Source organism: Paralichthys olivaceus, chromosome 16 (assembly GCF_024713975.1).
Source record: "Paralichthys olivaceus isolate ysfri-2021 chromosome 16, ASM2471397v2, whole genome shotgun sequence".
In the NCBI taxonomy this organism is placed as follows: domain Eukaryota; kingdom Metazoa; phylum Chordata; class Actinopteri; order Pleuronectiformes; family Paralichthyidae; genus Paralichthys; species Paralichthys olivaceus.
In genome coordinates, this window is record NC_091108.1 from 13,021,757 (window position 1) to 13,045,788 (window position 24,032).

The 24,032-nt window shown below is 42.5% G+C and overlaps 1 protein-coding gene across 1 annotated transcript in view; it reads left to right on the forward strand.

Moving 5' to 3' along the window:
• LOC109641574 (leucine-rich repeat and immunoglobulin-like domain-containing nogo receptor-interacting protein 3) overlaps positions 1-23,812 on the forward strand; it is a 36,685-nt gene extending 12,873 nt beyond the window's left edge. Inside the window, exons 2-4 of the mRNA XM_020106083.2 lie at positions 14,125-14,734; positions 15,647-16,390; positions 16,567-23,812. Coding sequence (XP_019961642.1) covers positions 14,180-14,734; positions 15,647-16,390; positions 16,567-17,136 — 1,869 coding nt within the window. The 5' untranslated portion in view covers positions 14,125-14,179 and the 3' untranslated portion in view covers positions 17,137-23,812. The remainder of the gene's footprint in view (positions 1-14,124; positions 14,735-15,646; positions 16,391-16,566) is intronic.
• Positions 23,813-24,032: the final 220 nt, after the last annotated feature.

Here is a 24,032-nt window from a genome sequence, read left to right on the forward strand (position 1 = left end):
GTGCTAGTCGGCTATTTTTTCCATCCACTGTTTGCATTACTCACTTGTACTGAATCACGATTAGTCGTTACTGTTTCATCAAACTAGGGCTTTTGTTATTGAGAGACCCTCAGCGGCGTAAGTCACATATCAGACACTTAATTTAGAACTATCTAGAATGACACTTAAGGTCTTTGCACACCAAGGTTGTATTTTTTGTTTGTGTATTTTTTTAAATGACAGGTCACCACCTGAAAAAAAGTGATTATTAATATGTTCTAATTTATTCCAGGGCTGTTGCAAAAAAATATTTTTCATTGTCAAGGGTTTTATTTTTTCTGGTTTTTGATTGGCTCATTGTAAGAGTAAAAATGCTTAGATGTTGTCGCATCTTTTTAGGCTTAATTGTCGGATTTGAAATAATTCCACACAGGTTTAATCAAACTGATAAACATGGGTCTTGATTGAAATAAGACAAAAATAATATAAAGATGAGGTTGACTTAACAAGATTTTAAACTCACATTACTAAGACCATGAGTCTATAAGTCTCAAATTGACAGACAAGATTTGCTGTCGATCGGCAAATCAACCCTGAACTCTCCCTAAACCTGGCAACCAGCAGCTCCTCGTCCAGAGCTCTGTCTCCTCCCCTGGCTCATCCTGCCTTTAATATCCTCCTCTTATTTATCTTCCCTTTCGGCGTGTGTGCTTTTCTTTCCATTTTACCGTCTTCTTACTTCTCCAGCATTCCTTATTTGTTCAACTGCTTTTATGACCTTTGCAGAAACTTTCTCCCTTGTGATCTCTCTCCTCTGCCTCCTCCGTCTCCTCCTACTGTAATCTGTTTCTCTTCGCCACCTTGCTCTGCAGTGTTTACAAAGCCTTCGCGAGCATATAGGAGTGTACATACCATGTATGCGTGTGTGTTTGTGAGAGAGAGAGAAAGAGAGAGTGAGAGTGGATTATGTACATCCTCCTGGGGTCTCTGGTGAGAAGAGGATCCAGGAGGTGTGATGATCACCTAATGTCTTGTGGAGCACCCTCAACACACACACACACACACACACACAAACACACACTCTGTTGGTAGTGTACAACCACAAGCTGGACAGTTTTATCAGTGCTCAGGGATTGTTGCCTTTGTTTCCTCAGTACAAAGGACGCAGCTCTCTCCTCCACATCCACCGCTTCCTTTTATTCTTTATCTCCATCCTTGTCACTCTCATTTCTCTCCCCTCCCTACATCATCCATTCCCGTCTTTATCTGCCTTTACCTCTGTTTATTTCTCTTTCTCTCTCTCTCTCTTCCCCTCTCTCTCTTACCACTCCGTCATCCCCACATCTGAAACGGCAGTGACGGCTCCCATTGGTTGTGACGGCAGAATCAGAGAAACAGGCAGCCAATAAGCTTTTGGCCTAACAGGGTCACTATTGTCCACGAAGCAACGCAATTACTCTGCTGTCTACATCTCTGCCATGTATGCATATGCACTGCTTCCCCCTCGTCCTTGTCTCTGCACTTCCCATTTCCACTGTACATGAATTTCCTTTTTGGTCGTATGTTTTATTAACAGCAGCTTGAGAGCAGGAGGTCACTTTAAAGGCTTGTGGCTCATTTCAGGTCCAGTTCTTGAGATTTATCACAGTTTTAGACAGGAGGTAATTCTAACAATAAAGAGAGAAATTACATTAGAGCCTGAGTGGAAATTTAAGACATATTTACAATCAGGTTATGCATTCAGGTCAAAGCTCTGCACATATTCATCATGAATTCTTCCAGCATGAATCTGGCACCGTGCTGCTCTTCAAAGACCGGCGAAGGAAAACTGTCACAGTCCTCCCCTCCCCCTCCTTTCCGCCTCCTCTCATTCTCACTGTTTACTTCTCGCACTCTCTTCATAGATTAGTACCACACACCAGTCACTCACTCACTCACAAAGGTTTTCTCATTTCCCTCTGTGGACACGAGTGGCCTTTTCACTCAGCAAAAAAATGCCACTGAAGCCATTTTGCATATTTGACGCCTCTTGTTATAAACCGAGGATGTTTGAAATAATAGATCTCAGGCTGTTGTGTTATCGAGCATCATCAGGATTCCTCCGCCTCAGTCGCTGGCGTGTGATTGAGCATCGGGCCTAATGTGCATCATTTGATTCTCTCAACTGTGGAGCGGCTTTGACCTTCCTCCATCATTAGTGACGGAGTGAGACTGAGTGTCCCTCTAACCCCCTCCACCCCCACTCACTCTTCTCCTCCCCCTTTCATCCATTACACTCAATTCTTCCCCGTCCACCATGTCCATCATCTCTTTTCTCCCCTGACACCTAAATCTATCCACTGCACATACAGCAGTCGTATTTACACTGATCTTTTTCAGTCACCTTCAATTTCTTTTCGTCACACTTTTTTCCTTTTGTTTGCACCCTTCTCGTTCGCTGTGGCTTATCAAGGAGGCAGCGGCTGTCTCGGTTTTAAATTCCCTATTTGGCGTTCACCTATCTAACGAGCTGGAGAATTGAATTAATTTTCTGTCTTGATACCAGTGGGATAGGAAACACTCCCACATTTTATACACACTCAAAAACATGCACACACACTCGCACACGTCGAGCTGTTCAGGGTGAAAAAGGGGCCGTTGCCTTTCAGGTGAGATGTCTCCGGGGAAATGTTTTCCTTCGCAGAAATTGCCCGGCAATCATCACAATCTGCAGCTGCTCCATTGAATGCCGAGAAGAAGACGTGATTTTACTTCCCAATGACCAACCCATGGGATCGCCCCACCATTTTGTTATCTGGAAACTCATTAGCCTTTAGAACGGAAATGACAACAGAAATGAACACCCCCCTCCCCCATTCATATCCCACTCAGACCAGGTAATCAGAGCTGTCATGACAGAAGGTCTTGTTTGCATGAAGACAAGGTTTATTTGTTTTTTTGCAACAATAAGAGACCACATTTATCAACACGACCCACAAAAAAAAAGAAAAAAATCCACAAACGGATGGAAATGACTAAATAGTGTAGTTCTTGTGTTGCACAAACATGAGGCAATACCATCAAATAAAGCTGGTGGTGGTGACCAAGATTTTTGGAAGCTTGTGTCAGATAATTAATGAGTCATTTCAATCCACGTCAGTAATAAGGCCACGGATCCCCAAAGGGCGAGACTAATTCAAGGCTGTTCAGTCACTTGTCATAGTGTGTGTCACTCAAAATGATTGGTGTCTGCATGTGTGACTTTTTTTCTCAGAGACGGGTCAAGTTTGATTAAATGATTTCATCTTCCTGCTATTGTCAACTCTATCACTCCGACTTCCACTGCTCGGTAATGGTGCAATAATCTCCACACTTGCTGGTTAATTACACCCCAGCATAAACAATTGCCACAGTAAACGTGTTTCCCTTAATACACTTATAGAAAGAGCTATGCAAACACGGGCTTAGTCGTGTGCATGCACAGGCCCAATTTGTGCAGCTTTGAGAAGCTTCAGCAGTGCACATACCAGACTTAATAACTTGTAAGTCTTATATCTGCCTATCAGCTGGCGGGCGTCCAAATCTCTGAACTGCAAAGGAAGCTCTTTGTCATTCCTGATAAAAAAAAAAACATGTTATGGCTTATATACAGTAACGTATAACACAGGCAGCACATTTCACCATTACACACATCTGCGTTCAGAGCTGACTCTGAAAGAAAAGGCTGATTTTGTACATCTGTCAGCATGAGGAAACGAGGTCTGTGGCAGCTCCAACCAGCTCGCTAATGAGGCAAAGTCCTATCCTGGATATGACAGAGCCACACTTGTAGTTGCCATTTAAGTGCTGAATACACATGAATAAGGTTAAGATGCGCAGGCAAAGGAAAAAATCACTCAATTAGAGAAACAACTACATCAAATGCAAATTTCATTTTGTGAATCTACTTTAACGTCTTTCTGTTTCTAATGGTTTGCTTTTGAGAAGCTGAATGTAGAGATGCTATATGTGGCCTGAGCATGTATAGACATGTGAGTCAGAGCTGCCTATATGACATAAGTGAATGTTTAGAGTTCAGTGATTTAGTGATCATGTCTGGGTGACTTTTTATGGGACGTAATTCAATCCGTCCCCCTTTTAGCCCTGGCATGCTGCTAATGTCTGCCGACTAATCTGAAATGAACACTGCCCCGGAGATTTATTATAGCACCGTGACCCCTGAACCTGCAACTCCCATGACTTCCTCAAGAGTAACAGAGGACAGTGTGATGTCACATGGTATAATTAGTGTGTGTGCAGGTTTCTTATGACTGTGGGTTTGCTATGACTATAGGTGAGAGTGAAAAACCCTGAAGATGTAACACCTGAGCAGACACCATATGGCTGCAGGCAAGGTTACCAATCTAATAAGCCACATTCCTGCACTGCCTTCCATTGTTTGTTTACTACACTATATGTACCTGCATGTACGTGTGTGTCTCTTGTCGGTGCTCTCAGTGTGTGTACCCATGTGCTCTGGTTTGAGCCAGAGAAAAGCAGGTCAAAACACTGCAGGGTGTGAGAATCATCAGTGCAGCTACAGCTAATTAGACGTGCCAGGCCTTCGAGTAAAACAAAAGGATCTGTGTTCATTAAAACGTGAGGACTGACATGAAACCCGCCGCTCTTTGTTTTCAAAACATGACATTTTGGATGAGTTTAAAAGGCCAGAGTAGAACCACTAATTTTCTATTAGTCTCACCCAAGTAAAACATATTGTACTTTGGCTTTTTACCTGAGTAGACTTTAAGACACCATTTAACATTAAGATTTTACAATACCTGAGTTGTTGGATGGCACAGTTGGATGCAGCAGAAGGCCAGTGTTGATCACACAGAAAACAAAGAGGAAGTGAAGTAAACCAAACCATGCAAACCACGAAGGCTGAGGCAAAAGGTCTAGTCTAATTGAGACACAGCTTGTACATAATGGTGGACGACATGACAGCTCCCTAAAAGTGAAGCAAATCGTTTATATATATATATATTTGATTTTTTAAATACATTCCACAATATACATCTATGTCATTTCATGTTAATGTGTTTGCTCCATAAGGATCAGTATTAAAAACTTGTGACAGAGACACAACAGATGCGAAGCTACGAGGTTACAAATAAGTTCATATATGTTTGTTCCACTTTTGAAGAGAACAAACAGTGTTTGAAGCGATTGTTTGGATGCCTCTGTGTTTTGTTTCTGTTTTTGCCTTTAATCGTGTCGTCCCTCTGTGTATATTTATCATGACTGTCAAACGCAGGACTCTCTTCATCTGTCAGATTTTGCCTGAAAGAAAATGAGGAAGCAAATACAGAGGGAGATGGAAAAGAAAGAGTATGTGTGTGTGAGTACTTGTATCTTGCATGTCTTTGTAAGGACCATTTTGAGTATAGACCTTACAAAGTGAGGACAATTTGGACAATCCTCACGTTTTCAAAGAGCTGGGTTAAAAGTAGCTGTAAGGGTTTGAATTAGGTTTGGGTTAGAGGTAGGGTTAGAGTAATGCATTTAGTTGTTGTGGATAAGGTTAGAGTAAGGGGGAGCATTGAACCATTAAATGAGTGTCCCCACTAAAGCTATTTTCAGACATGACCTGCGGGTAAAATCCAGAGAATTGGCTTCAGAGTTTACCAAGAGTTTGCTTTTCACACATGCACAACACACATGCACTGCACAGACGCATTCACAACAGCATCTTAGTTAATAGTAAGTATAAGAATGTGAGTGTGTGTGTGTGTGTGTGTGTGTGTGTGTGTGTGTGCGTGTGTATTTGTGTGTATGTGTGTTTGTGTGTTTGTGTGTTTGTGTGTTTGTGTGTGTTTCCTTTAGAAAGAAGTTTGATGTGAGTTGTGCGCAAATGTTGTGTACCCTTTTAAGGCTGATTTGTGGGTCATGGGTTAGGGGTGTTATAGTTTGCTTTAGCTACATTGTTGCTCCTCTGTGACATTGCTATTTACAATGTTCAAATGTAAGGATGATTTAGTGAAGGTTTTTTACGCCTGAAAATCTGGACCATGATCAGAGCCAAGGTTATGTCTTTGTTATATTGTTGTGTGTGTGTGTGTGTGTGTGTGTGTGTGTGTGTGTGTGTGTGTGTGTGTGTGTGTGTGTGTGTGTGTGTGTGTGTGTGTGTGTGCGTGTGTGTGTGTTCATGTGTATAAGTTTACATGTAGAACTCCAGTTAAATCTATTTTGGGTGCACAGGGGATTTTACATAAAGGTTGAAATAACCAGTGCTGTGAAAGCTGAGACACTGACAGCTATTTACCACTTAGATTAGTTATTGGGAATTAAACAAAAAAATTACATTCTTTTAAAGCCAGTTATCATTATAATCCGACTGACTAGACAGGATCAACCCCATCAAGATATAAGGTTCTCTGTTTCGACAGGTGGACAATTCAGCATTCACACAGTTTCTCTCTCTGGTGGTTTTTGCATGTGAGCTCCGAGAAAACAATTAAGTGGATGTACAGATACAGAGGACTGAAACATGCCCCCCCCCCCCCCACACACACACACACACACACACACACTTCATTGATGTTTGCCATGGAGTTGATTATCTGGACTACACAGCACTGTTGCTCATTATAACAAGGAGGAAAATAACAAAGCCTGCGCTGAGTGGGAGCAAAATCATGCAAGGAACACAAGACTTCAAAGACAAGGAGAAAAAATATTGTCTCCGTCTCAATATGCCTGTTCAGAATGACATAGTGGATGCAAAATCTTATCGACAAAATTGTGATCGAAGCAGCAATAGTTCAGTCTCAATACCAACCATGTGTGCATCAGACACTTGGAGAAATCAGTGATAAAATTAACTCCTGCTTCTATGCATTCAGATAGTTTCTCTGGTCAGATTTATGCTGAAAAAAATTCACACTCTAAAATACTTAATTTCATGATTGAAATGTTGTCTTCCTCTCTGTGCATTAGATGTTGTATTGTTGCATAGTCTCTTATGCTACTTGCTACGTTTGGGTTTGTTGCTGTAAAATGTGTTAAATATATGACATATAAAGTGTAGTGAAATGTTTTTTATCCATCTGTGTATCTATGCTACAGTTCTATCCACAGTTTTAACTCTTAACTTTATACTTGAGCCTTCCAGATATATTCTGCCCCTACATGGTGGCACTCACGGTTAATATTCAAGCTGTGAATGTGAAGAAACAGAATGTTCCGGATTATTGTGTGTTTCTGACCTCCTTGTTTGTGCAGAAAAAGGAAACTCAAGTGGACACTCTGTAAAATAGGTTGCACTCAGTAGAGTCCATACATATGCCAAGGACACTATCTCCTAATGTTGAAGAAAATGATTAAAAAGCTCCTGCATCTGCTCCTTAGTCTGGATCTGCAGCAAAATGTATTACTGTACAGCACATGAAAAAAGCCCACACTTCTCTGGAACCACATTTAAATCAAATATTTGTCCAGATCATGCTAAAATTTTACAAGTTGTATCTATCTATCTATCTATCTATCTATCTATCTATCTATCTATCTATCTATCTATCTATCTATCTATCTATCTATCTATCTATCAATCATCTATCTATCTATCTATCTATCTATCTATCATCTATCCATCTATCTATCTATCATCTATCTATCTATCTATCAATCATCTATCTATCTATCTATCTATCTATCTATCTATCTATCTATCTATCTATCTATCTATCTATCTATCATCTATCTATCTATCTATCAATCATCTATCCATCTATCTATCTATCTATCTATCTATCCATCTATCCATCTATCTATCTATCTATCTATCTATCTATCTATCTATCTATCTATCTATCTATCTATCTATCTATCTATCTATCTATCTATCGGACTGCCAAAAAGAACAAAACTAACATATCTTTTCAGGGATTAATGGAGTGAGATGTTATCACAAGTAGTCACTCGAGACGCAGGTGGAGACACATTCTAATGCCGGGTGTGAACTGACGTACTCAGGTGTCCGCTTGTGATCAGGTCGCTCCAGATGGATGTTAATGCCACGTCTGAACACAATCCTACAACATAATAAGAAACGAGACCTCTTTTCTAATCATTTCCTCGGTAATCAAGTGTTGAACAGTACAAGTGAACAGTTCAGTAAATATTCAATGAGTAATTGCCAGTATGTTTTATGGATTAGCTGCATTTGACTAATTACTTTGAGTGAGTTTGGCTGCACTGGATGACACTGATACAGACTAAAGCTATCAGTGTCATGGGATTTGCCCGTCAGACTCCCTGCTGTGCCCGGTGCCTCTCACTGAGAGCTCAGTGTTGGTGAAGTTCAAGATGAAACCATGACACACATGCACACACAGATGAAATGACCTTTTTGGATCATCTCACTTCTAATCAACTTAGAGTTGTCTATGTCCAGACAGCTCCTGTCCAGATACAGGGGCATTATACTGCCTGTGTGTGTGTTAGTGTATGTGTATTTGAGTGTGTTTCTTTCCTTTAGAAAGAAGTCTCATGTCAGTTGTGCGCAAATGTTGTGTACCCTATTAAGGCTGATTTGTGGGTCACGGGTTAGGGGTTGTTATAGTTTGCTTTAGCTCCATTTGTGCTCCTCTGTGGCATTGCTATCTACAAAGTTTGAATGTTTGGATGATTTAGTGAAGATTTTTTTACGCCTAAAGGTCTGGACCATGGTCAGAGCCAAGGTTATGTCTTTGTTATATTGTTTACAATTGATCGGGTTAGTTTTTGTTTCACACTGTAATTTAGGGAGCACACGAAAGACTTCTGTATGACAAACATACATCCTGTTCTCAGCACCTTAATGAGCTGCATCCATACTTGACCTTGATTCACTTGTATGCATACATCTGACGTCTCTTTGGAAAACTATATAAAATGCATAGAAAAAAGTAGTCTTTCTGTTTGAAAATGATCATCCTCATCGTTCCAACATTATATCTTTGGAGGTGAAGACTATAAACAATCCTGCAAGTCGCCTCCACTTTGTTTAATGTTGTCTCAACTTCCAAAAAATCTGAAATTCCAACCTGTCCAACAAACCAAATCATCATTGTTCAGTTTGATCAGGACCTCTTTCTGACTGAATCTTGGTCCATTGGTCTAAGGCACCTTTCAAACTCTTTATTTTCGGACCAAATTGAAAAGTCAGTCTATATCCGGTAGATATGAATGCCTTTGTAAATGCAGCTAGAGAACTGGAGGCTTGAGTTTGGCTTCTTTAGCTTCTGCCACTTTTTTATTGACTAACTGTCAGCACCGCTGGCTTCTCTCTTTATACTGCACTTCTCAGGAAAGATCCAGACATACTTCAGCTCAGAGGAATCACAGAGATCTGTGAGGTATTTTGGGGATCACCTGGTTAGAGGGGAAAGAGTACAGTAGGAGAATGCATGAGTCAGAAAGCGTTTTTCCATCTCAAAACAGCATCTCCTGTATGAGGAGACAGTCATCAACAGAGAGGTGATGCTTCCCAAGAGGAGGTTGAAGTGTGTGTGTGTGTGTGTGTGTGTGTGTGTGTGTATGTATGTGTGTGTATGTATGTGTGTGTGTGTGAGAGAGACCTTAGCTCATATACGTCAAACTTATAAGAATAACAGTTTGAGTATTTTAAAGAGCCACTTTGCAGTAAAAGGTTTTTTTATTAAGTCAAATATGTCAATCAACTTCAAGCAACATTTCAGAGAAACCTTTTAAAGGGGTTGGGAACATCTTTCCCGTCAAAAGCCAATTCAATTTTTGTATCATCCTTCATGTATCTATACTACAGTTCTATCAGGTGCTGTCAAATGTTACCCTACTGCAGCTGTACCATCACAGGTTTAGGTTTTCTCATCTCTAATCAGCCAAAGGTAAAAACAAGCAGCACGTCAGTCACACCGACTGCGTCAGTGACTCCGAGTTCTGAGAGGAGAGGATTTCATGGCACTGAGCGCCGTCATGAGCATCGTCTCTGTTTGCAAACTAAAAACAACTGCAGAATCCCTCGTGTCACGCTGCGGCTCACTGGACTGACGCCAGCTGAACTTTTGTTGAACATCAGGAGCGGTGGTTTCTCGTCTTTCACTGCAACCATTGTCTTGATGTAAACAAGTGACCAAAAGTTTGTGAATGTGTTTATGTTGTTTTTATTCTTTCTGCTCCAGTTTTTATTTTTCTTAATTCACATTTTATCTTTGTACTCCCCCTCCAGACGCACTCCGCACTCAGAGGATCCTGCTCTATTAAGTGATTCTTCCCTAATTATTTTGTGTTGACAGTTTTCCTTTGTTATCCTCAAGAGTCCTCGGCAATGTTTTCTTTTCTTTTTTCTTGGTTTGTTCTTTTTACAATGCTAGAGTTGTGAATCCTTATTAAGATTTAAACTTTGAATAAAAGGGACTCAAAATACTTTTGACTTGGACAAGTTGATCCTGTAGATTACAGTAGATAAATTAGAATTTCAGACTTTCGTGAAACTGTAAATCTTTGCTTTGACTGTTGCTCTTCCCACCTTCTTCAGTGCAGTTTTACCAAAGAGCTGCTAAGTTGTATTCAACACTTGCACTGGGCTTAAAATGAAGTGACTAAGCACAGATTTATTATTGGACTTATAACTACTTAACATTGGAAAGTAACAACTGTCAGCTTTCCTCTGGAAGTAAAAATGTCTTGCAATAATACAGTGTGTGCATGTGTGTGTGTTGAGGATGCCCATGCTCCTCAACACACACACAAGACTTATAAAGGCTACCAGTGAGCATGGGTAACCTATTTATGATCGGACACACTGCCTCACAAACACACAAACCAGACGACGTCCACAACCTTTCTTTTCTCGACAGATTAATTGGTAAGCCTCTTTTCAACCCTGTCTTCAATCCAACTGTATAAATCAGGTGAAACAACTGGTGTTTCAAACATCTGGCCCTGGTAATGAGTGTTGTGATGATGTACCTATAATCAGAGTGTGTGTTGTTCCCCTAACATCTGTTCATCAGGTCAGCTATCTAAAAGCTGGTTATTTTTAGCTTCTGGGCTGATTTTCCTCTTTTTCCTTTTCCTCCATGGACAACTGAACTGTCTGGATAGTTGTAGGTTTCACCACTGCTTTTGACCTAACAGCTGGCTGATGTTAATTTTCAGTGTGTGGATTTTGGGGCGAGTGTCAGCTCTCCAGGCGTGGGATCATGTTGTAAGACTCTCCCTGTGCTTTTTAATTGTGATTCAGGACATGGAAGCTGCTGCTAAAACCACCTGTGGCAGTGATAGAAGAAAAAAGCATCCTCTGTATTTGGCATGGGAGTGAGAGTAAAGGTTTATATTTATTCTTCAACTCTGCATTATGCACAGATTCCTCTGAGTGTGTGTGTGTTTTTGAAGGCTCCCCGCCTGTTTTTGAATCAAGCAGTGTTGACCTTGTCTGCTGCTACGATGTCAGTTCACTGATTCATGCTGCGACTCTGCCACTGACCCATAGGATGACTCTCAGGGGGGTGCAGAGACAGATTGCATCCATCCATAAAGCGCTGGGCAGATGTGCACTGACACACACATACACACACACTATACACTCAGCAGAATGCAGAACTCAGAGTTTATAGCCATGCTGGCAGAGCTTTGAGTTGAATGCCAACATCAGCATGCTAACGTGCTGATTTTGAGCAGTTATATCCCTAACATATCATTTTATCCTCTTAAACAAACAAACTACCTCAGATGCTCGTAGAGACATCAAACAAACCAAAGTACTGAAAACTGAAATTTGACCTTAAGATGGTGTAAGATTAAACCAAATTTGTCAATCTACCCAACATTTAGAAATAATTTAATAAAAAACAAACTTGAATTTCACATTGGCATTAGTACATAAGGTCACATTATCATCACAGCTTTTATATGGGCTCCATAATTTGCGAGGTGAAAGAGTTTCAAAGTTTTCGGCACGTTAGTGACGTCAAACCGGGGGAAAAAAGCCCAAAGGTAAACTTCTTTGGCAATGTGAGAGGAGTCAGTTACCTTTTTTTCTGGGTTCAACTGCATTTTAAAAAATCCCCTGCACCCAGTAATTTTAGTATAAAAGAGAAAAGTGTTTAATCTCTTGCTGTCAGTAGAGAAAAGATGTGAGAAAAATTTCCCTCAAGAAACCCTAAATGTCTTATCCAAATTTCAAGGTGAACCATCGAATCATTTTAATTGTCAAGATATTTCACGTAGAAGCCCAAATGTCAGCCTCCTTGTGGCACTCGAGGAAAAATCATGAGACCATTAGAGTCATTAGGTTTTATCCTCAGGGGACAATGAAAACAGCAGTGATACTGATGTGGCTAACAACCTAACATTTCTTCAACACATTCAGTGGAGAAGAAAAAGTGCAAGAGGTGGAAATGTGTCACTGCCACACAAAAATGATCCAGACGGTGCAATGACTCAGACGCAAATTTGTTTGATTTTGTCCTATAAATAGCTCGTCATTCCAGAACATCAGTACTCTTGTGTTTGTTTCTCAAATTTCTCTCTGCTCCTCTCCTGGGCTCCCTTCCACGGAGACACTGGGGTTTGCTGCTCTTTTGTTGTGGTCATTGTGAGTTGCTGCTGGTTGACAGTGCGAGGCGGAGTTGTAGCTGAGAAATGGGTCAGTTTGTGCAGAAACCTGCATAGCAGCCTCTCAATGTCTACGTTTTGTCCCCCAGCGAAAAGGGAAAATCGTGCCAGATTTCTACCAGATCCTTCGGAATCAAGCTCTGTAAACAAAATGTTTTCTAGGCCCTGTCAAACACTGTGGGACTTATCCACCCTGAGGCTTAGTAAATGAGACACAATCTCTGGGGATTTCACTGCAGTTTCATGTGTGAAATAGGAGCGTTGTGCATGAGTGTGAAGAATTAATGTCTGCCATCATTTAAATTTAGCTTTAATCCCATTTCATCCCATTGATGCCGAAGCATTGAAACAGTCAGATATGATTAGGCTTTCAAGAGACTGTTTGCTGAATCCAACTTGCTAGAAAGAGAGTTGAGGCGAAGCCCAGAGCAAAGAGAGAACTGACAACTTTTGGCTCTTTTCACTGTGAGACTCTGAACGCTGCCCATTAAACACAAACCAGCCAATATATAATTCATCCATTTGGCTCCTCCTCCTTCCACTGCCAGCATAAGAGTGCATTTTAACATGATACTCCCCGGTGAAGATGATAGATCCTCTCTCATTTATCTGAAAAACAAACACCCAAGTGTGGAGTTTAGCTTCTGGGGTTTCCGGTAAGCAGTTTGTGAACCCCCCTCCAAAACCCTCCTTCTTTGAACGACTTCTTATCAAGCAGCATTTCTCTTCAGTATGAAAGTGTTCCTAGCCTTTCCTACTAACTGGACAGACAGTGAGTTGTGTTCCAGATCCGATGTCATGTGCTCTCTCACTGCCTGTGAGTTGAAAACAGTGTGTGGGAGAGATGACAGGTTGCCTGAAGGAACGTTAAAGCTTGAGTGATTCATCTCATCTTCGTGCGAGAAGGACCAAAAAGGATTTTTAATTCATGCCCAGCAAAATGCCAAGTCCCCCGCAACACACGCATCAACACGTACCTGATCAAAAACGTAATATATGACTTGAGCACCAGTCACTCAAACACCTATTCCTTCTCACATTTCATCGGCACGGCCTGCGCAGATCCGAGGCATAATAATGAGAGCCGAGCAGCTCAGTCTGTTTGTGCGTGGTGATAATAAATTCATTGTGTTTGTCAAAATGGAGCAGACGGTCTCAGTGCTGCAAGGAGAGCAGAGGAGATACAACATGCATGAATTCAGCTGAAGTAAGAAGTTCCCAATGTCCCAGTTCTCCGACTGAAACCACAGACGACTTAGTGAAAAGGCAAATTATCTTAAATATCTTAAACGGATCAGTGTTCCTCTAATGGGGCCTTGTGAGTAGCATTTTTTCTTGTTGTGTCATAATATGTCTCAAGTCTCTGCAGCTTTAAGCACAATATTACTTAAACTGCAGGACCAATACATAATTTACTGCCGTGTTGATGTAATCTTTATGAGCCTGCAGATGATGAATGATAGGCTCCATCTTCTTCCTGTTGTTACTCACACTTCTCTTTTCCTTTCTGTTTCTCTCCTCGCTGCTTCCCTCCCTCTCGTCCTGCAGGCGTATGGTGTACTGACCCTGCCTGCCACAGGCGAGGAGTCAGAGGACCAGGGCCATGATTGGCTCTCCTGGCCCTGGTGGGCGTGCCTTAGTGCCATGGCCGAGGGTGTGGCGGTGGGTCCTGGCTGTTTCTCTGGTTGCCATGATAAACTTGATGCTGCCAGGAAGTAGCCAAGCCTGTCCGCCACGGTGTGAGTGCTCGGCTCAGCTGAGGTCGGTGTCGTGCCAAAGGCGGCGGCTCACCAACATCCCAGAGGGCATTCCCACCGAGACACAGCTCCTGGACCTCAGCAAGAACCGGCTCCACTGGGTGCATGCAGGCGACCTGGCACCTTACCCACGGCTAGAGGAAGTTGATCTCAGCGAGAACCTCATTGCCACATTAGAGCCCAATGCCTTCGCCACCCTCCAGAGTCTTAAAGTGCTGAAGTTAAGGGGAAACCAGCTGAAGTTAGTGCCCATGGGGGCTTTTGCCAAGCTGGGAAATCTGACCAGCCTGGACCTGAGCGAGAACAAGATGGTGATTTTATTGGACTACACCTTCCAGGATCTGAGGAGTCTGAAACATCTGGAGGTTGGAGACAATGACCTGGTTTACATATCCCACAAGGTAAGCTCTGCAGCTTCCTGTCAGTCAGTAGGTGAATGTTTTACAGATGAAAAAAGTTAACTTTATTTAAAAAAGAAAATGTCTCCTTGGATTCCAGAGGATCAGACTTTCATACTAAGAGCAGTAGAATATATTCTGCTGTTGAATAGATAAGTACCAAGGAGTCATTTACCCACTGTCGTATCTGTAGCTTTGGTTTAATTTAGGAATATTACATGTATTTCAACGCTTTGGGTAATTCACCTTCTTAATGCTGAATTATTCATTTAACAAAATACTATTATGTGTTAATCCTGAATCAGGGAAAACAAAAGTAATCAATAAGCATGCAAACATGTACAGTATCTCTGTGGAAACAAGGGTGGAGCATTTTGAATTTCAAAGCTCTTTTCAGAGTAATTATGGCTCCAAAAACACCTATGATTGATAATGTGTATTATTCAAGAGATGTACTCACTCTTATTATAGCAATGGACCTTGAGTTTCGGTTAGTAGTTAAGTGTGAACACCTTCCTCCGTAAGATTTAACATTGACATTAAGGGGGCTTTCACACTTTGTTTAAACTTCATACTTCTCAGTTTTCAGTGTCCAAACCAAAACCACAGGTGTGAAAACTTTTTATTTGGATCATTCGGACTAATTGCAGGAAGTTGAGACATCATTAAAAAATAAATAGAAGAAGAAAACGAAGTGTAAGCAGCTTGCAGGATTGTTAGTAATCTTTACCGATGATAATATACATTTACAAACCAATCAATGTCAAGTATAGGTGCAGCCCATGTAGAAGTAGAGGAGCCAAAACTGGATATAATGTAAAAACTGTAACAAAGACATGAACTATGGTTTGGATCATGTTCCAGACTTTCAGTTGTGAAAACAACCTTCACTCCTCTGTCCTCTGTATCTTCCAGGCTTTCTCAGGGCTGCTGGCGCTGGAGGATCTCACAATAGAGCGCTGCAACCTGACATCCATCTCTGGTCAGACACTGTCCTATCTCCGCAGCCTGGTCACTCTTCGTCTCCATCACCTCAGCATCACTGCCCTGGAGGACCAGAACTTCCGCAAGCTCTCCAACTTGCGGGGTCTGGACATCGATCACTGGCCGTACCTGGAATACATCTCCCCTCTGAGTTTCCAGGGTTTGGACCTCCACTGGCTCTCCATCACCAACACCAACATCACCTCTGTCCCCTCCGCCTCCTTCAAGAACCTGGTGCACCTCACCCACCTCAACCTGTCCTACAATCCCATCTCCTCACTAGAGCCCTGGGCCTTCAAAGACCTACTGAGGCTGAAGGAGCTCATCATGGTGAACACAGGGTTGGTGACAGTGGAGCCCCATGCCTTCGGAGGCCTCCGACAGATCCGGGTCCTCAACTTCTCTTCCAACGACCTGCAGACCCTGGAGGAGGGCTCCTTCCACTCTGTCAACAGTCTGGAGACCCTCAGAGTGGATGGGAATCCCCTGATGTGTGACTGCCGTCTGTTGTGGATCCTGCAAAGACGCAAGACCCTCAACTTTGACGGCAGAGTGCCGGTGTGCGCAGGGCCGGTGGAGGTGCAAGGGGTCAGCCTCAGCACCTTCACCGATTCTGCACTCTTCGATCACTTTACATGCCAGAAACCTAAGATTCGCAACCGTAAGCTGCAGCAGGTAATGAAGATGATTACATTTAGGTTTAATACATTTAATTTTTTTTTTAAATCTATAATTATTACTAGTTTTATAACAGAGGTTAAATCTATATATTCTACAAGCATCTTGTGTACATATTTCCTGACTCTCCAACATGTATTAGTCAATACGGTCCTTTTCTTCACCTCCCGCAGGTAATGGCACGTGAAGGTCAGCCTGTGAGTTTTCTGTGTCGAGCCGAAGGAGAACCTGCACCTGCCATTGTCTGGATTTCCCCACAGCGCAGACGGATCACAGCTAAGAGTTCAGGGCGTATCACTGTCCTCCCAAGTGGCACCCTGGAGATCCGCTACGCCCAACTCACTGACAGCGGAACTTACATCTGCATTGCCAGCAACGCTGGAGGAAATGACACCTACTTCGCTACGCTCACAGTGCGTGGCCAGCCGCTGGACGCCGCCTCAGCCTTCTTTCTCAACCGCTCGCTGTACAGCGGTGAGTTCTTGAACGACACAAATCTGAACAGCACACGTGTATTCCTCAAGTTCACCTTGGACCTGACCACCATCTTGGTCTCCACGGCGATGGGTTGCATCACCTTTCTGGGGGTGGTCCTCTTCTGTTTCCTGCTGTTGTTCGTGTGGAGCCGGGGACGCGGCCAACGCAAGAACAACTTCACAGTGGAGTACTCTTTCCGGAAATCTGAACCCGCCACCGGGACCTCCTCGGGAGGGACGAGGAAGTTCAACATGAAAATGATATGAAACAACGCAGCCAGGGGTCCCTCGGGGGAGGCATGAGCACGTCCCAAAAACGTGTTTGACACACGTAAACACACACAGCCACTGACTCGCAAAGAAGTTTGATAACACAAAACAACTTCCCATCCATGGCTCCATTGAAAATTTGAGTGCCCACATAAAAAACTGGAGCCATGATGTGATTTGGTTTAATCTGTGAATGAAAACAAAATGATCCTGATCTCCCTGTCTCTCTGTGGTTATTCAGCATGTGATGAGAAACATGTTTGAGTGGTACTGTGAGGAAGAGTATTGATAGATCGGAAAGAGCTGCTTATCGTGCTTGATAAGAATAATAACATTAAGCATTATAGGAGATAAGTTGTGAATTGGTTTGATCACTGAGCTGTGGAAAACTGGTAGTCGTGTTATTTTGATGAGGAAATAAAAAATCATTCCTTCAAATCAAAACTCTTCTCTATTGTGTTGTGTGCATTTTAAGAGACACATGTAGAGTTGGTAACTATGCTCTTGTTAAGAGTCGTGCATGTAGAGTTAAATTTGAGAGTTAAGTTGTAAATTAATTTCTCTAAATAAAACACATGGTTTTCAAATACATTTTTGAATAAGTTTTCTATAGAAGAAACATTGAGTCGAACAAACAGCTTTATCTAATCTGACCACATCTGAGCAGAGAGGACGATTGCATTGGGTCAAACACTTTATTAACATTATCATGTGTCAATTATTTCAAAGAACAAAAGCTCAGGGGATGAAGAAAATCATCTGAGTGTAATATCTTGTAAGAAAGAATAGATTGGGATCATTCACCTAAATGACAATCCGTCAAAAAAATTGGCTTTTTCTTTGCGAGATTTTTCAAGAACATTCGCTGTGTGAGTTTGGGACGAGCGCACTAGCCGTGAGCTGCTGTGGCTGCCCGTGGCCCGGAGGGTTTGGTTAGGAAGTCAAGACCGACGTGCACGGGCTGCTACAGTAGCCATAGCAACCAATACGATAGAGAGCAAGGGGGGACAGGGCATGGTGGCCATGGGAGGGTTGCTCGGTGGAAAAGGGGGAGGGTTGAAAAAGAAGTCAGCGTGACCTCTGCTTCCCCTCCCTTAGATCACAAGCCCCGATCGTGCTCTTTCATCAACAGGAGAGGGGCGACCCACTGGCCTCCGCTTCCCTGTCCCTGCCCTCTGCTGTGTTGGTGGGCATCTGACCTTTCCAGTGCTGCCAGGGGGGAGCAGCCTGGAGAGTCGGGTCACACTCAGAGGCAGATAGAGGACACACAGCAACACTATAGAGGTGTTCGCCTACACAGTCATCCAAGTAGTGGAACCCACACATAGCAACACGTGTATAGCACCTTTTCTCAGGAAAAGTGAAATAACTAGCCAACAGAGCATGTATAACAACACGTGCTGTGTTTACTACATTCCAGCAATACTGTTTGTAGAACCATGAAGCCAAATCAGAGAGAACTGAGGTAAATCTGTGAGTGAAGAAACAAAGCCATAGAATCTGTATGTTTATTTTTATACTAGTGTGTGTATGATTTAGTTATATGATAATAATTATTGCCACTGCCATCTTACAAGCTGTCACGATGATCAAAAGACCATCTGCTGTCACCGGGCCTGCTCAGCGCTGTACCTCGTAACACGCGCACTCGCACAAAACCAACATCAAGGTTATTTGAATTGGAGGGAACAACAATCACCGTCACACATGAATAAACATACAAATTGACAACACGCCGCAGCCCCATCGCAGAGTGTCCCCCCAACTGATCTCTGTCTGCCTCTGAGACGGCAAATGCGCAAATGTCTCTGCCTCCCTAGCCCAGTGCATTCCCCCCTCCTCACCCCCACCCCCTAAACCCCCACCACCACACGCCCCCACTGGGTCCTCCTTTGGGAGGGGTCCCTGGCTGGAGACCGAGGATTCAAATGTAAATGAAGTCGTGTTAACCCTACCCACGCCATGTGCATCGTATAGTGGAGAGTAGTACTGTGGTTTTGAAACGCAACAACAAAAAAAGGCAAAAAAAAAATTCTTTGACTTGTTCCTTTGTCTCATGTTTGTCCTCCATTTTTTTAACCTCTGTTGTTGTTCTCTGTGACCTTTGCCCCTTTAAGGCTCCTTGTCCTCTGTGAGGGACTGTTCTGTTCTCAAGACCCAATAATTTGAGTTCACTTGACCCCCAATCCACTGAAACCAGGAAGAGCAATATCGAGATCAAGAAACATCCTACAAACGTTTCCTAGCACTTCTTTAGTCGGTTATATCCTATGTTTAACGGTGCCACCACTAAAAGTTACTTGACAGTTTCTCAGGATCTAAGGAAGGATTTCACACACTAAGCTTTTTACTTGTTTAGACTGAAGATTAAAACAAACCTTACCTCACCTGGCATGTAAGGCCTTTGCACACTAGAAACATTTTTGTCATGCAATAATTTGCACATTATAAAAAACCTGTATCCAGTCATGCGGCCTTTTAAATCCGATTTTGTGGCTCCTGTTTTTAGACGAGGTGCAGTCAGATATTTAATGATTTATTTAATATGTTTGTCACTAAAAAGAATACCTCGTAAACTACTTGCAGCTGGGATCAAGCAACAGGTTACCCAACTCCTGTTTAAGAAAATGAATCAACCACATAAGCAGCCACTGAATTAAAAGCTGAGACGGGACCTCGCTATTTTGTGCCATTTATTTGTCGCGCCCTTCATGTACAAAGGCCTTTAATCAAAATGTTATTTAAGATTGATGTAAACTAGAGATGTAAAATTGCATTCCACCAAAATGTAGAATATTTTTTTCATTAAATGCCGAATGACAATAGAAGAAAGACTCTTCCATGTGCATATTAGGGGTTTCTAACAGTCTCGTTTCACTTTAAAGGGTGACACTATTAAAAAGTTGATCCATTGATCTAAAGTACACGTCCAACACAGTTTAAGTGGTTTGGGATTAATTTGGCCCATGTTTAAGTGAGTCTCAACTCTTAAAACTTTTACAAAATAGATCTTGCAATCTCCATTTTTGTCCCTGGTGAAGAATGATGAAATCCCGACTTCTGTGTGAGGATGAATAACTGAACACGCTTTAAAAATTCATAAGGCAGAGTGAGATTAGATGAATACATTGGCCTGGTTTATTTTTTTAACACGGACGGTTTTTGGCTCGTTCGGTGTTGAGAACAGGACGCTGCCCTCACAGATGTTTCCCCTCCCTGAGCCAACCCGCTGTTTTATGTTTCCATTCCCTGGTATTTCTCAGTGGAACGTAGGTTTAGAAGACAACGAGAATGTCTGTAGTGATTGTTGATGGTGTTATTGTGTAAGCATCAATCACAAATGTAAGCCTAGATGAGGGTGTGTTTCATTTTATGATCTTCTCCTTCTCCCTCCTTCCTCCTCCCCTCTGTAATGTTCCCGTCTTCTCTGCATTTCTTCCCGACCCCTCGTTGTCCCTGTTCACAGTATTAGGCTGGAGTATGGTTGTGTGGTAGTAGACACGTGTTCTGTGTGGTCGGTGAGTTGGTGTTGTCGTGCTATGATTTGTTGCTCCTCGTGGTGCCATCAAACATGGAGCATCGGTTGGACCAGTGGAGACAAAAGAAGAAAGGGGTGACCCAGGTTCCTAAAAAAAAATTTAAAATTTAAAAAAGAATGAACACTGATTCCCATTTCACACCCTACCCATTCCTACAGACCATTTCTGGAACTTTCCCGCTCTGCACAGTGCCACTCTGGGATCGTTCTCTACATATGAAAACCCATGGACTGTAATGTATGTATTTTCTCTGCTGACATCTTGTCACTTTATCTATCACATGTAGAAAGGGGTCTTCGGTTTGGGTTGTTCTGGGGCCTACCATAACTATCTGCAGTCCATTTGATGAACACTAGCCTTTGGTCAGGGTTTGGAAATGAGCAATTTTATGAAGTCCTTAAAAGTTGAAGGCACACCTTTTGCTTCCTACTAAATGCTCCTGCTACTTAAATTATTAAAAAACGTTTTTGGAATACGTAAAACATTTAATTTCTTCAGCAGTACTCATCAGAAGAAAACGGTGCCACGTCTTTTGCAGCAAAGCAGACTCTTGGTGTTTGTAGTTGCCAGCGAAGAGCTTGAGCCCGTATTCTTCTCCTCTGCCGTGATTCTTGAGAAAGTAGGCTAAGCAATCCCTCCTCTACCTCCTGTGGTTCGACCTTGCCTCGGGTTGGTGTAGCGTAGTCTAGACGCCCCATATACAGCAACAGCAGCAGCAGTACTATTAGGGATGCCTTCCACGGGGGGGGGGGGGGGGGGGGGGGGGGGCTTCTGATATCCAGACCAAAATAAGACAAACCCTCACATGCTGACAAACATGGCATCCTAACCAGCCAAACATGAATGATTCATCTGTATTTGTAATTTTTAAGGGGGCTTTCTAAAAATGTTAGCCTCACCTTTAGGATGTCGTCTCTACAGCCTTCTGTCACTCCTGACTCCATATTAGCCCTAAATGAATCCATCTCTTACTCAAGATCCTACAGCTGCTGTTTGATTGGATTAGACTTGAGATGAATTATCCGAGCTGAGAGGAGCAATAATGGGATGACTGAGGAGTGAGCTCGACTGACTGGGTGATTACTTGGCTTATTAGGCTCATTTCCATAGCATACCTCTTAGAAAAAATGGGTGTCGCGCAAAAACTGGAGGCTGAATTCATGCTGTTATCTCAGCTCTTCCACATCTGTTCAGTAGAAATATATGTAAATACGACATGTCAGGTTTCATCCGACATGTAGCGGAGCATTGCTGAAGGATTGTTTTATTTAGAACACCTTGGACAGTGACTGCTCCATCTTAACCTTGACCAGAGGAAGTGCGAGTGTCCACCCCCCCCACCCCCTTTCTACGTGGCAATACTGACCCCCAGTGGTCAAAGGGAGCAATGGCAAAAACTTGGGACCATACTGTTGCAGCTGATGCACCGGTAGGAAAATAAACCAACAGCTCTGGGTCTCATACAGTGAAACACTGAAGAGAACAAATTGACTGTTAGTTTCTTGGGTCAGTGCTTCGCTGATTATCTTATAGCCATAGTGTGGTGATCTCCTCTGCGTTCTGGGTGTCACAGAGCAATGCTTTGCTCTCGGCGCGCCTGTGTGGGCATGCAGAGGCGTTATCGGGACAGGCCTCACATCTGGTCAAGAGCAACAAACCTGGCCTAGTTCTAGACAAATGATCCCCCCCCAACTAAAGTATCACAGCATAATTTTTTCTCTGTACAGGACCGAGAACTGGTTGCCAACTGATCGGTTCTTTCTCTCTTGTGGTCTTAGCAGGTTTAATCTATGCATGCCTTTTGTAAACAGTGATTGGTCTTGCCAAACTCTCACCTGCACTTGTAGAGAGAGCGATGGGTGCCATTGTTGCTGGCCATGGGACTGGTGGAAAAAGAGCATGTGAGGCCATCCAAATGTGTTGCACCTGCATTCACGGATACTTAAATAAGTATTCATCTCACGAGAGAAACTTTTTTTTCTTTTCTTGGGATGATTGAATACACACACATACATACACACACACACACACACACAGAGGATCCGTTCAAATGTGTCAACTGTAGATAAAGCGATTGATATTCCAAGCAGGACGGTGGGACTGATCAATGCAGTATGGGGGATAGGATTATTAATGGCACACGTACATTGATTTATCTTGAACCTCATCACTGACCCAGAATCCATCTGGAGTAAGAGGAGGTGTACAGAGCTCTCACAGACCTGGTTGGCACTCATTCCTAGGTTTCCATTTCACCGTTTTAAGCCAATTTTCCTCCTTTAAGAACGAGATGGTGCCGGATTTCAATTTTAAACTCCAGGTCTGAGCCAACGTGACGCTCTCTCGCCTTCCCTACTCCTCAGAGGAAAGTGTCTTTGGTTTAGCTCTGTATTTGTTGGAGCCCTCTAATGGAAAACACTGAAGTGTATCTCTCAAATTGGGATGGGGTCAACTTATCCTCTCTCTCTCTCTCTCTCTCTCTCTCTCTCTCTCTCTCTCTAAGCATGGCACCGACCTCGTTATACATTTCAGAAAATGTTTCATTGATCACATTATTTTTGCATTTATGCATATTTTTCACGTCCTTTACTGACTTCTGAAACCTAGGAATGGGTGCTGAGCGCTCCAATTAAATACAGAGCTAATATATGTAGAAAAGTTGTCAATTTCACAATAGCGACTGTTATACAGCAAGAACCAAATTTGGACTCTTCTCCTGTCTGGCTTCACGAACATCTCACTGCACCTCAGTTGTTACATTTCTATTCTGGATGTGTTGATCCTTGGATGGGAAGAAACAGAAACTGTACATATTAGGTATATTAGCCATATCACGTCATCCAATCTGTAGACCTCCTTGCCATGTCTGACAGAGGAAAATGACTGTTGAACTGTAAATAGTGTAGGTATAGAAATATATAGGATTTAACATGCTGCTTCTTTTCTCCAGGGATCACCCACATTTTGCTCAGTCCCATGGCTGCTTGGTCTCAAAGGGAAGGATAAGACAATAATGTACTTGTCTATAAAAGACACACACAAGTTCTTTTTTTTATTTCAATGTATGTTTTATATACCGTCTGTCTTGTAAATTAACTCCTTTTTCGTCATAAAAGCATGATGTGACTCTCTCAGCTGTGTCCTGTGTCCCTCTATGCTGTCGGCTTGTGTCACCTGACGTTCAAACAAATGGGCTGAAGTTAATAAAACAGGAAAACACACACACACACACACATACACTCGTTATACTGCTTTAATAGGATTGCTGAATGTTTGACAAAAAGAGTGAAACTGGAAGTGTTGAAAATTAAACATACAATATGAATATGAATAGATATATGTAGATACGAATGA